Genomic DNA, 12,720 nt, shown 5'->3' with positions numbered 1-12,720 from the left:
TCCTCAAATATGTTTTGTATTAGTCGGTTTGTCCAAAACATTACTAATAATAGACAAATTTGAAAATATTTTTATTATTTCAATACACTGTATTGACAACATCTCATATATTTAAAGAAGAAATCATTGTTTGCTCTCCCCATATATATACTATTTTTTATGCGTGTATTTTTATCATATTATAATATTATTTTATGTATGTATAATACTAAACTAAAGTGTTGTAAATAGATAGTTGAGTTGAGACTTAATAATATATATTATTATATACATATATGAGGGGGAGGGGGGGCCTTGGCCACTACATGCCCCCCTTTGAATTCGTCACTGTCTTTATATATAATATAATATAATATAATATAATATAATATAGGACAAAACTTACATGCATTTTCATACATGCATTTTTTACTTTTCCTCTCACAAAGAGGTAGTTTTTTTTTTATTAAAAAGTAATTTTCTTTTATTTTTTCAAAATGAAAAAACACAAATAACCACCTCTTTGTAAGTGGAAAAGTAAGAAATGCATGTAAGTTTTGTCCTATAATATAATATAGATATAGAATAGATATGCAAACGGGAACAGATTGTCTCCCGTGGAGACAAAACTGTAGAAAATAATGTGGGATAATCTCAACCCTTCATTTCTTTTAGTGGCAGATCAATGGATAGGAATCAAAACACTTAAAAAAATGTCGTTTTGACTCTCTTCTTCATTTCTTCCTAAAACCCATCTCAACCCAGAAAAAACCCATCTCTTCTTCATTCACTCTCTGCCTCTCTGCAACAACAAAACTCAAATTCCTTCATCTCCATTGTTATGAAATGGCGGCAGTAGCAACCTTTGCTAGGATAACTTGACTCACGGCGCTCGGTGGGAGAACGCGATTCGCGACTGTGTGTTTAGTTTCTGGGTCAATTTTCCCTCTTTTTTGGAAACAGTGACAATTGCTTGGAATTAGATCAATTAGTTGCCCGAAAACAATAACATTTGCGTACATTCTACCAATTAATAGTTTGTTTGGAAACAACGACAGTTGAATTATACCAAATTCTGTCATGATAATTGCTTGTATTTGGTTAAATTCTTATAGTCTGACAAAAGAGAGAAGCTAAAGTGTGCTATTCAATTGATTGTGTTTGGGTTATTTGGTTTTAAATTTGATGTGGTCAATTTCTAAAAGAGGAAGAGTTATTAAATCGTATTAGACTATTTGTATATGTAAAAATAGTATAGGAGACGACGATGGTGGCGGTGAAGGCAACATGAAGCAACGATGTCAACTAGCAGCACACGAGCAAGATGGTGTTCACTGGGTTGGTTGTTGACTTGTTACCGAAGAAGAAGATGAAATAGATAGAAGATGTGAGAAGGAGAGAATAGAAGTAGCAAAGTTACATTTATTCTTATTCATTGATTTGTCACTAAAAGGAATGAAGGGTTGAGATTATCCCACATTATTTCCTACAGTTTCGTCTCCACGGGAGATAATCCATTCCCTATGCAAACTTATGTGTAAAAAAAAAAGACATCTCTTATGTTATGGTGAGTTTGTTAACAAAAAAATTTAAACATAAATGTAGTTTTATAAAATATTTAATACTACTTGTTGCAAAATTTGGTGAGTTGTAGAAGTATACACAGTAAATTGCAGTAAGTAATAAGAAAGAATATCATACCCATAGGAATTGTCTAAGGGAACTTAATTTCATTCATTCTACAAATAGATCTTAGCTTATGAGCAAAAACGTAACCAAACATAATTTTGAGTAACAACAATTTAATTAAAGAAATTGATTAAAAGAGTTTTGAAATCAAGTGTAAAGAGTAAGTTGGAATAATGACTCATTTAACTTCATTTGATGCTATGTGAGTGATAAATGTTGTCATGACTACATTGAGCAAGCTTACCTAGGGGTTTATGTATACAACGTTGAGTGTAAAACGACAGATAAGGTTGTTCATATGTTAGGTCACACTTAATTTGTTTTAGTTCAGATTAGCTAGCTTGTGATTCCCACTATGACTTTAAGGCTTATGTCTAAGTCTTGTAAGAAAGAATTATGTGTTCATATTCTACCTTATTAATCTTCTAGATTCATTCATCATTGGATGTCTCATTTATTAAACTTCACATATTCCAACTATTAAGAAGTTAGCTCATATTGAGCTTAGTAACCATTACAACCATAATCATAGATTCATACATCATAATGAAATGAAATATACACCTACAGAAGACGATGATGTGTCACTGGTTATCAGATCTCACAAAGGTGATTCTTCTCTCCATTTCTAGGGTGACGGCTGCACACAATTCATGAATGGTACTAACGGACGATACCATTCAACCATGGACCTTGTCCTTGAGTGGGTAAAGTACAACCCAATTACCAAAGAGCGAGCATATTCCCCTAAGTAGCCAATACAATGATAGTATCGTACTACACTAGAAAATAGTCAGTTGTCTTTCCTCCACTAAGCAGCGTGTACTTCCTTTCATCACCTATGTGGCCACTTTGACCAAGCGTCTAACTCCAGTCATCAGGTTGTAAGGACAAAGGATGTCTTCACAACAACTTTGTAACCGGTCATTTATTCCAAGACTATGCTCTCTTCTTGAAAAACTTAGGAGCTGATTTTTTTCGAAATACCTGTGGGGTTCGTTTGCTTGGTTTTTCATCCGGTTTATCTTTTGTTGACTCAAGATCACTATCTTGAACATGTTCTTTCTTCTTACTTATGTTAGCATCGACAGTTTCAACAACATTATCTTTAGGAAGTAGCTGCTCGGTATTGATTGACCGATCAATTTCACATTCATTATCTTCTTTCGACTTTTGTGTCTTGTTTGACAACTTTGCAATTGCCTTCGGTTTCAGAGTTTCAACTTGTGTTTCTTCTTTTGATTCAAGAACAGTAGACACTTCAGATATCTTTTGCATTTGTTTCTGAGAAGACCTAGTCCTTGGTTTCACAATTTCAATCTTAGTATGTACTTCAAATGTTTTTTGCATTTTCTTCTAAGAATAATTAGTTTTATTTGGTGTTTGCATTTTTACTTCCTCATTTGACTCAGAGGTAGGAGTTGTTAGCGATTTAGTCTTCTTTTGCACTTTTTTATGAGAAGATCTAGTTTTCCTACTCGGATTTACCCTTTGTGGTTTGAATTATATACGGTGTGCTTTCTTCATAACTCTATGATTCTGTTTCAATGACATGTTTTTGCATTTTATTCTTCTTTGATTTTGATCCACCATTAAAGGAAGTCTTGGATACTTTTGTTGCTTTGGATGTGTGCATATTTCCTTGCACCAGAGTAGCGTTTTCTTCTTCTTTTTCCTCTTCATCTATATTTAGAAATGCTCTAACAATATAAATCTTAAATTTTGCTGGTTTAATCAATTCAAAAACAAATGCATCACCATCATCCAATTAATGTTTCAATGCAAATGCTCTCCAATCACCACTTAGTCCACTTCTGCCAATGTAAACAGTGTCATACTCTAAGCCATCTTAATCCTCTAAAGTCATGTTAAACCCCGTTTTTGGAAGGTGTTCCACACAAAATCTACTAGGAAGACCCAACCAAAAACAAATATAAACATGAGATCGGACCATTGACTTGATAAATGATGGCTTCGAAGATTGCAAATTGATTTGGAGTGCCTCTGCAAGCACTCTCGATTTGACTTAGAGTTTTGATGCAGGAATACCCAAGATAATTCATCCCCCTTCTAATTGCAGCTGCGGGGGATCGAACCATAGTCCTCCCTACTAAGTTCAGCGCCAATCACCATTGAACTAACTAATGATTGAAGTTTACATTGTTTTTTAAACCAAACAATTTTTAACTTAAAAAGTGATAATTAAGTTGAAAAAATAATAAATACCAAACAACATTAACATCAACTTAATTTTTTTTTTTTTTAGCTTTATTCTTAAAGTAGCTTTTAAGTCTTAGTGTGTGTTTGGTTTGGTTTATGAGAAGCTCAAACACGAGTCTACAACTTCCAAACGTGGTTCTAGCAATTTCTGGCTTGTTTGGCTCAAAGGAAACATGATTCCCTTCCACGCGATTTAGCAACCAGACATGAGTAACCTTGAAGCCAGGATTCAAAGCTTTTGCGTTTGGAAAACGCGATTCTGGTTTTTTGGTGGTAGGTATCTTTTCATTACTACCCATAAATTCTTCTCAATTTTCCAATACAAACAATTACTACTGCAAAGATTATACGCTTCTTCTTCCTTCTTCATTATTGCACATCAACTCAACTTCAATTTTTTTTCTTCTGAGAAATGATTTCTTTGCATCTGTGTTTTCATATTTGGTGAATTTGCATATCTCCTTTTATTTATTTTTGCATTACTCATGTTAGATTGGTGTTTGTTGGATGAATTTATTGCATATTGTTTCTTCTCTCTCTCTCTCTCTCTCTCTCTCTCTATATACATATATATATATATATATATATATATATATATATATATATATATATATATATATATATATGTGATGTGTATGAATTATTTGTGACATATTTTCTTTCATTGTTCATCCAAGTCTGAAGGTGAGTAGAAGTTTTATTGATTTTTTTGTTATTGTGATTACTAATAATGCATATTATGTGTTTGATAAAAAATATCTACGAAGAAAACAATTTGTTGGTCTTACTTTGTTTTATGTTTCTAAGTTCTATTATTATTAGACTCTAAAGTTGATGCATTTATGTGTTTAAAGTCTCTATAAGATGTTGATATTTTGTCTTGGAGCTTGGTAAGTTTATGCCGAATTTGTTCTCCGATTATGCATTTTTTGGCAGCTTAGTGGCTTCAACAAAGATCCCTTATTACTTGTCATGGTATACTTATCTCAGTCACGAGTTTTAGGCTTATGAAGTGATGGTGTATTTATTAAGTATAGGTTTTTTCATTTTAGATGCTACTTGTGTACATATACTATGGATACACATAAGAAGAAAGTTTTGGCAGTTTCAATGTAGCTTCTTCGTCAGATATAGATCATGCTTGAGACTTAATTCGTAATCAAATTATACAGTCTAAGTTAAATAATTAGTTTGTTATATGTTGAACTTTATATTTATCTATTTGTAATTTTTATTTAGATTCTTTTTATTTAATTATTATGCTAATTTAACATTTTTAAGTGTATGCCTTTATTTAAATATCATATTTCACTAATTAACGTTTAGTAATTTTGGTTTTATGTTTTATGAAAAAACACACTAAAATTCAATTTGGTACAAAAACAAATTTGTTTCAAATTATCCAAACAACATCGAATTTTGAGAATCACTTTTACATTAATATATCTAAACATAAATCAATTTTGTTCAACTCAATTTTATCAAAATTAATTCTATCAAACTCAATTCTGTCAAAATTAAACTCACTCTAACATAAGACATGTATTTTTCTTTTTACATAAACTAGACACAGGCAGACGCGAAATGCTCTTGTTTAGCCGCTAGTTTATATATATATATATATAAGTAATTCAAATTTAATTGAACTTCACTTGTGACATCTTATTTTTATCTTTTTTTACTAGTCACTTTTATCTTTATCTTTTTAAAATAAAATGAAGTTCAGTATATTTTAAATTATTTATTAAGGATATAGTAGATCCTCTTTCACTCTGGTTAGTGCAATCAAATCGGAACACTTCACAAACCCTAATCAGAGATTACGTGTACTCTTCAAGTCTCAATTTCAATTTCAATTTCGCAGTGCTGTGAACGTGTTCATTCCCGATTCTCCCTCCATTCGCGTCACTTCTCTCTGCGATTCTGTAAGGATTTCACTCTTCTCAGATCTATGCTTCAATAAGTTGCTTTAATTCCTTAATCACTTCTCAGATTTATTGCTTTTATTTATTATATATATGGCAGAGAGTAAAGACTAGTTGATTGGTTTAATTGCTGTTGCTGTTGATCTGAATTTGAAGGTTTGAAACTTTGAATTGTTTGTATTAATTTAGGATCTGTTACTGTTACTGCTGAATTTTTATGCTGTCATCTTTTGGTTATGAACCAAACTAGTGTATGTAAAGGTGGATGAATTTGGTATTTATATGATTATTTTTCAGTAGTTTAGTCTCTATAAGATTGTGTGTGCGCGTCCGCGGTGTGTTTGAAGTTAGCTTATTTTAATGTATTTATTTATGCCAATATGTGTTTATATGTTGGGTAAAGCTTATGAAATCGGTGATTCTGTTTCACTTTCAACTTGGGGAAGTGTCACGGATGAAGTATAGAGGTGAGATGTGAAAAGCTGAGTGACACTGAGTGGGGTTTAAAATGAGGGAACGATGCCGCTGTTCCTTACTATGATGGAGATATCCCAACAATTAGGCCACTTCCTGTGGATGATCAATTTTTGAATATAGAATTTTTTTTCTACTAAAAACCCACCCAAACATTGAGTCTTCATTGCTTTCTCCATCACCTATTTCCCTTTGGTGAAATCAGTCTACTGCAATCTGGATCTCTTGGCCATCACAAAAATTATTGGATTATTGCACAGTAGAGTGAGACAGAGTTTAATGCCTAAGTAACTACTAACTAGTCAGTAGATAATCTTTGATATACTGACAGTGGGGCACAATTAAAAAAAATTACATGTGTTCATTTAACAGCAAAGTTTTAATTAAATGTCATGAAGATGTTCGGACAACAATCGGTTTCTTGATATATATATATATATATATATATATATATATATATATATATATATATATATATATATATATATATATATATATATGTACCCACTTGGGTTGGTGCATTGGTATTGGCTTGGGACCTGAGAGTGTGCTCCTCTTGAGGTCTGAGGTTCGATTCTCTCTGGCGCCAATTTGGGTGGGCTAATTTAGCTTCTTCAAAATATATATATATATATATATATAGTCAGGATCCGTTGACACCAACTAGTTTGACACCAAATGTTACACCTCTCAATAACGTTTTAACCGATATAAATTTAATAAAATCCACCGTTGGATTGAAAGTTTACATCATATAGATCATTTGTGTAAAATTTCAGACAAATCCAAAATCATTTGATATGTTATTGAGACACATAAAGATTAACGGCATTTAAAAAAATACAAAAACCGTTAATTTTGATGTATCTCAATAACATATCAAATGATTTTGGATTTATTTGAAATTTTACACAAATGATCTATATGATGTAAACTTTCAATCCAACGGTGGATTTTATAAAATTTATATCGGTTAAAACGTTATTGAGAGGTGTAACAGTTGGTGTCAAACTAGTTGGTGTCAACGGATCCTGACTCTATATATATATATATATATATATATATATAAACCCAAAAAATTATTTGACTAACGAAGAAGAGAGCCTTAACACATATTGTTTGAGTAACCCAAACAGAGGCTTTTGCAGTGCTGTGCACAGACATTTATTTTGAATAACCTTGTGAAATCTTTAATGTAAGGTTTAATAAAATTTGTTGTGATTTTATAGTTAATTTTTCCATTCTATGTAATTGTATGTTTAAATTTAATTTCCTGCTTTAGTATATACTATAATCTTTCTACTTGTGCTAGTATTATTTACTGCATTTCCTCTTACTTCTAATCCTAGTTTGGACTTTGACTTTGTCAACCATGGAAGAACATTGCAAAGTGGGGAAACAGAGGGTAGTTAGGGTCAAAATGGTTCTTAGCATTCCTTTAGCAGCACTTTCCCATTTTTGATACCATTCAGTAGCTTTACCAGTTTACCAACAAATTATATAACGTTGGTTGCTTTTCTGTTTTCGCAATTCACACTATGTTCTATTTTCTTACTAGAAAGGAAACTTCCTTTCAGGGTAAAGTAACCCTATTATTTTGCACTAGAATTAAAAGCACTGAACCTTTTGCTTGAATAGGATATTTAATGAATTTGTTCAATATGTATTTTAGACAATCAATAGGGAAACAAAGTTACCTTGGGTTTCTGTCTTTTAGCCACTGTTCTCACAACAAAACAGTAAGTACAAACAAGTCCCAGTTTGCCGGTTTGTTCTTTTCGCACATTATTACAAATTCTTCAGCTGTTTGTTATGTGTATGCATTTTGTCTAACATAACATAGAGGAAGTAGAATATAAATAGCAAAATATGATTATGGATTAATTCTTTCTGATTCTAAATTGTTGCCTATTTTTAATTCTGTATACAAAGCCTACATTCATTTTTAATGTTCTATAAACAATTGTATAATAAATGATTTGACGTTTGTGTATTTATACAGGCTTTTGAAGTTCAAACTATTTTGATCAAGATCCAAGTTTGCTTTCTCTGTTTCTCGTAGAATTTTCATTACCATCCATGGCATATCCTTTCTCAGATTTTAAATACTCCGATGGCCTCACTGTAGTGGGTATCTCCTTCTGTACAGCTATTGTCTGTGAGGCCATCTCATGGGTTCTTATTTACCGCACCAATTCTTACAAGAACCTTCGGTCCTCCATTGACAAAGCCTCGAAGAAACTCGAGACTATGAAGACAGACAGCAACAAAATCAACATTAAGAAGTCCAAGACCAAAAAAATTGACCGTGTTGAGACAAGCCTTAAAGAGTCTAGTCGTGACTTGTCTCTCTTCAAGTTCAAATCTGGTGGTGTCGTTGCTCTGGTTCTCTTTGTGGTTTTTGGATTGCTAAATTCGCTCTTCGAAGGCAAGGTAGTTGCCAAATTGCCGTTCAAGCCTTTTGGGCTTGTTATGAAGATGAGCCATCGAGGGTTGCAAGGTACTGATCCCACAGATTGTTCCATGGCATTTCTATACTTCTTGTGTTCCATTAGTATCAGAACAAATCTGCAGAAGTTCTTGGGTTTTGCACCTCCAAGGGGTGCAGGTGCTGGTCTCTTTCCAATGCCAGACCCGAAGACCAGTTGATCTAGTTCTGTTATATTAAACATTTTATCTGTTATTTCTAGGTTGATGTTAATCTGGAACTGCATAACTCTAGTCGTTTATATTTTATCCGGTTCTCTTAGGGAGACCAACATGATTTTAATTGTTATCACTGATACTGAAGAATTCAAGTTCGGTTTTATGATGGTTATTTGGGTATTTTGTAAGTGCAATAAAGAGTTTCTTTTCTTGTCTACGGTACCATAGAAGTAGAGTTCCTTCGCTTAGTTTACCTTCCCCTGAAGTTCTGTATTATTTCTTGTTTTAACTGACAGTAACTTACAAGATGAATAAAATTGTTCTTATGAATTAATCATAAATGGCATGTGTTATTTAGCAGTTTGATTGGAAGTTAGCCTTCTCTTTTATCAATGAAGTTTTCAATTGCTTACGGAGTTCTATGTTTTTGAAAGATTCCTGATCTGATCCATTGATTTCCTTGGCTGTAGTTTGTTGTGGATGGACATTTTCGGCTTTTTATAGTAGTTAGTGATTACTGATTAGTGATGGTAATTGTCAGGGGATTAAGTTAAGAGAAGAGACCTTGGGCAAAAGGAAGATGAGTTGAAGAGGGACCCTGCCAGAGTCTCCTGAAGTTGAAAACTCATGTTGAATGCTTGTAAAAGTATAGTAATTCAAAGATTGAGTCATCGAACTTCGAGTGAATAAACCACCTGTCAATGCGAAAGAAGCGCGAGGTGGTGAATATGAGGAAGAGGACATAGGTGAGAGGTAATGCATATGTTTTGGCTCTTGTGTGCATTTCCAAGTATCATCTAGTCATCACCTAATTCAGTGGCAACTTTTGTAGCATAATGTGATAGCCCAAATTATGCCAAGCTAATGAAGGAGTGGCTGCACTTAAACCTTTATGGTGTGCCTCTTGCACAATCCATATGAACCTTACTAAAAGAAGTCTCTTTCAATATGTCCTAGGTAGAAATTGAGAAGGGCAAACCACAAAGCAGAGACATGCTCATTAGCAACTAATAGGGGGGAGTGTTGTCCCCAAATCCAATGCGCAGTCAAGTGGTTGCTCCGAAAAACTTGAATGGGTTGGAGAAGAAGGTTTGAAGTTCAAATTCTGACAACTAACATATAACATACGGACAACTTATATTTGTCTATTAAAAACTCTGTCACATTACTTCAACTAATGTTATAACATTAAAACAGTGACAACAGTTAATTCAATATCAAAAACTTTGACAAGATGAATATAACAATGCGGAAATGTAATTAATCCTAGAAAAACAAATTGAGAGATTTCTTCTTTCTTCTAATTTTCGATTCTGCAAAATGTGAACACCTCTCTCATGTAGAATTTAACTTAAATTTGATTTCTTCTTCTTCTAACATCTCCTTCCACCGCAACCACGCTCCCTATGGCAGTGGAAATAAAGTGATGAAACAATTACAAGATTGTTAATTTCAGCAAAGTTTCTAGTGTTGAAATTATGACGCCAATCTGGGGCGAAAACAGTGTCTCTGCCCAATTGCTTTAATAATACAATCACAAGTCGATGAATCCCTGCAGAAGGTTTTGGGCTCTCATAAAATACCATCTCTTTCCCTGCATGAATTTGATGTCATCATATAGAAACATGTAAAATAATGCAATGCTTATAAAAAATATGTAAAATAATGCAACCTTTTCTACAAATTAAATACACATTATGGAACGAAAAATATGAGATATATTAATACTTTTATTTTTCTTTGAGAATGAGATATAATGGACTTATATATACTTTTTTTTTCACTCAATATATATATATATATTTTTTTTTAAAACTTGGTATCCGGCCTTAGGACCGACTAATCCAAAGAGACTAATCTCACCGCCCACTTGCGGGGGCCCCATTTAAAGCCAGAGTTTTTTGCTCTGTATGGACTTAGCCCACCGAAATTAGCACTAGTGAGAATCGAACCTGAGACCTTGAGAAGAGCATACTTCAAGGGCCCAAGCCGACACCACTCGACCAACCCCAAGTGGATTCAGGAACTTATATATTAATGCTTATTCCATGAAAATTTGTTCACTTTGTTTCATCTTTTTGCTTCATTTACGCCAAAGGGGCATGCATGGCATGGGGGGAAGGAACTTATACTTATTTGGCATTCTGTAGTTTCAACTATGCGAGAGATTTAAAATGAGTGTATATTTTAGTCAAAAAAAAAAAAGAGTGTATATTTTCAAATGTAAATTTTGATTAGGACAACGTGATTCTTCTTTTTGCTGTTAAAAAATAAGATATTAAATTTAAACATGTTGAACAACTTATACAAGCAAATATATTTGTACATACCAAAGCTTGCATTTGTTGTTGCTGGAATATCCGTCACCATCCTACAATACCATTTAAGAGGGAATGAATAATAATAACAAAAGTATATAAGTCTAAAAAAATTGTTCTTCCATTTACTTCTAATACTAAACTGCTTTTACGAAAGAAAGAGGCAATAGAACTCACCAATGCAAGTATTCCTTCAAAGAAGGGTTACTAGGGCTAGGTGCATCTGCGTCCACCATAACCTAATGAGATTCAACCAAACAAAAATTAATGCACATAACATGAAAATGTTATATGTTGAATTTTTCATTTCATACTAACAAAAGTACAACTAAAATTTGCTATTGAAAGTCACACTATTTGTAGGATAAAAAATTTGGGAATTGGGACCGAAATAGCAACAATGTGTAAAATTTGAATCTAAAATATTCGGATTTTAAAATAGGAGACTAAAATCATCTTTCAAGTAAAATAGGACAAAAAATACATTTTAACCTAATTTTTTTATGGTTGATGCAATTGTGCCGCTGACAATAAAAAAAAAATGATTTTAAGGCATTAACAATGTTAACTACATGCGGTCACATCACATTTTTTTATTTTAGATATTTTTACAAAATTAAAGATGAATGACTGTGATTGCGGCCGCAAACCTTGATACTAACTTATTATCTTAGATTTTGTACTAAAAAAAAAAAAGTGACAACTACTTACCAATGTGTAGAAAGTCCTGAGATCATCACCACCAACATTAATCCTTGGAGGGTTTACCAATTGAGAGGGCCTCAATTGACAACCATTGCTAATCTCTTTGTTATTGATGATAGCACTCAAAGAAACAGTGTTTGTAAAAGGGTCCAAAACATCTCCTATGACACCCCCTACAACAAGAGGATTGACCACATTCCTTGGCATGATATCTTTTGATAGATATTTCAACTGTACCTCGTTTGGTGTTGGCACACTTTGCTTAATGCTTATGCTTATAATCCCTACAACAACTCCTATACTTATAGTATGTATTTTGCTCCTTTTGCATTTGCTTTTGCTTTTGTCTTTGTCCAATCAAACAATCTATAGATTCTTAAGTTTGCTTTTTTTATGCGTTGTCTTGTGTTGATTGCTTGTTTTTTAGTACGATGTTTGTGTTTTCTAGGATGAATTCAATGACTAGTTGACTATCACTTTCTTTACTTCCTTTTGTACGAGAATCTTGCTTGATTTTTGCTACGTGGGCCAGTAAAGAAGAGATGTGTAAATTTTTTAAGTTCAATCTAAACAAAAACTACACCACTTTTAAAGCAAGTCAAATCCATTGCTAGGTCCTTTTTTGATGGTACAATTCTAGGTCCTTAAGTTTACATTTTATAACAAATAAATTCTTAAAGTTTTTTAAATAATAAATAAATCATTTAAATTTTTAATTTATTGCAATGTTGTCATTTTAGTTATGCTTTGTTATCCTTCTAATT

The 12,720-nt window shown here is 32.7% G+C and overlaps 2 protein-coding genes and 1 pseudogene across 3 annotated transcripts; 1 reads left to right on the top strand and 2 right to left on the bottom strand.

The window, feature by feature from the left end:
• Window positions 1-2,607: 2,607 nt before the first annotated feature.
• Window positions 2,608-4,187, bottom strand: LOC123891724 (annotated as a pseudogene).
• A 1,445-nt stretch (window positions 4,188-5,632) lies between these two features.
• LOC123890047 (calcium load-activated calcium channel-like) lies at window positions 5,633-9,150 on the top strand. 2 transcript variants are annotated; one of them, XM_045939581.1, is made up of 3 exons: window positions 5,633-5,813; window positions 5,914-5,969; window positions 8,290-9,150. In XM_045939581.1, exon 3 carries the CDS (start codon window positions 8,367-8,369, stop codon window positions 8,934-8,936), a length of 570 nt encoding a protein of 189 aa, XP_045795537.1. In that variant the 5' UTR covers window positions 5,633-5,813; window positions 5,914-5,969; window positions 8,290-8,366; the 3' UTR covers window positions 8,937-9,150. The 2 variants fall into 2 exon arrangements, with proteins under 2 accessions (XP_045795537.1, XP_045795538.1); XM_045939582.1 differs by lacking the exon at window positions 5,914-5,969.
• Window positions 9,151-10,073: 923 nt separating this feature from the next.
• Window positions 10,074-12,198, bottom strand: LOC123890046 (protein FLOWERING LOCUS T-like). Its single transcript, XM_045939580.1, has 4 exons — window positions 11,963-12,198; window positions 11,429-11,490; window positions 11,264-11,304; window positions 10,074-10,527 (listed from the first exon to the last, which is right to left on the bottom strand). The coding sequence occupies exons 1-4, from the start codon at window positions 12,161-12,163 to the stop codon at window positions 10,307-10,309; spliced, it is 525 nt and encodes a 174-aa protein (XP_045795536.1). The 5' UTR covers window positions 12,164-12,198; the 3' UTR covers window positions 10,074-10,306.
• Window positions 12,199-12,720: the final 522 nt, after the last annotated feature.

This window comes from Trifolium pratense, linkage group LG6 (genome assembly GCF_020283565.1).
Source record: "Trifolium pratense cultivar HEN17-A07 linkage group LG6, ARS_RC_1.1, whole genome shotgun sequence".
Taxonomy (NCBI): Eukaryota; Viridiplantae; Streptophyta; class Magnoliopsida; order Fabales; family Fabaceae; genus Trifolium; species Trifolium pratense.
Note: the sequence above shows the minus strand (reverse complement) of the source record. Positions and strands in the feature narration are given on the sequence as shown.

Excerpts from the sequence above, each read along its gene's own strand:
- LOC123890047 (XM_045939582.1), top strand. The coding sequence starts at position 8,367 with ATGGCATATCCTTTCTCAGATTTTAAATACTCCGATGGCCTCACTGTA.
- LOC123890046 (XM_045939580.1), bottom strand. The coding sequence starts at position 12,163 with ATGCCAAGGAATGTGGTCAATCCTCTTGTTGTAGGGGGTGTCATAGGA. Across the intron at positions 11,305-11,428 it reads TTGAAGGAATACTTGCATTG|GATGGTGACGGATATTCCAG; the intron begins GTGAGTTCTATT and ends ATGGTATTGTAG. Across the intron at positions 10,528-11,263 it reads AACAACAAATGCAAGCTTTG|GGAAAGAGATGGTATTTTAT; the intron begins GTATGTACAAAT and ends AAATTCATGCAG.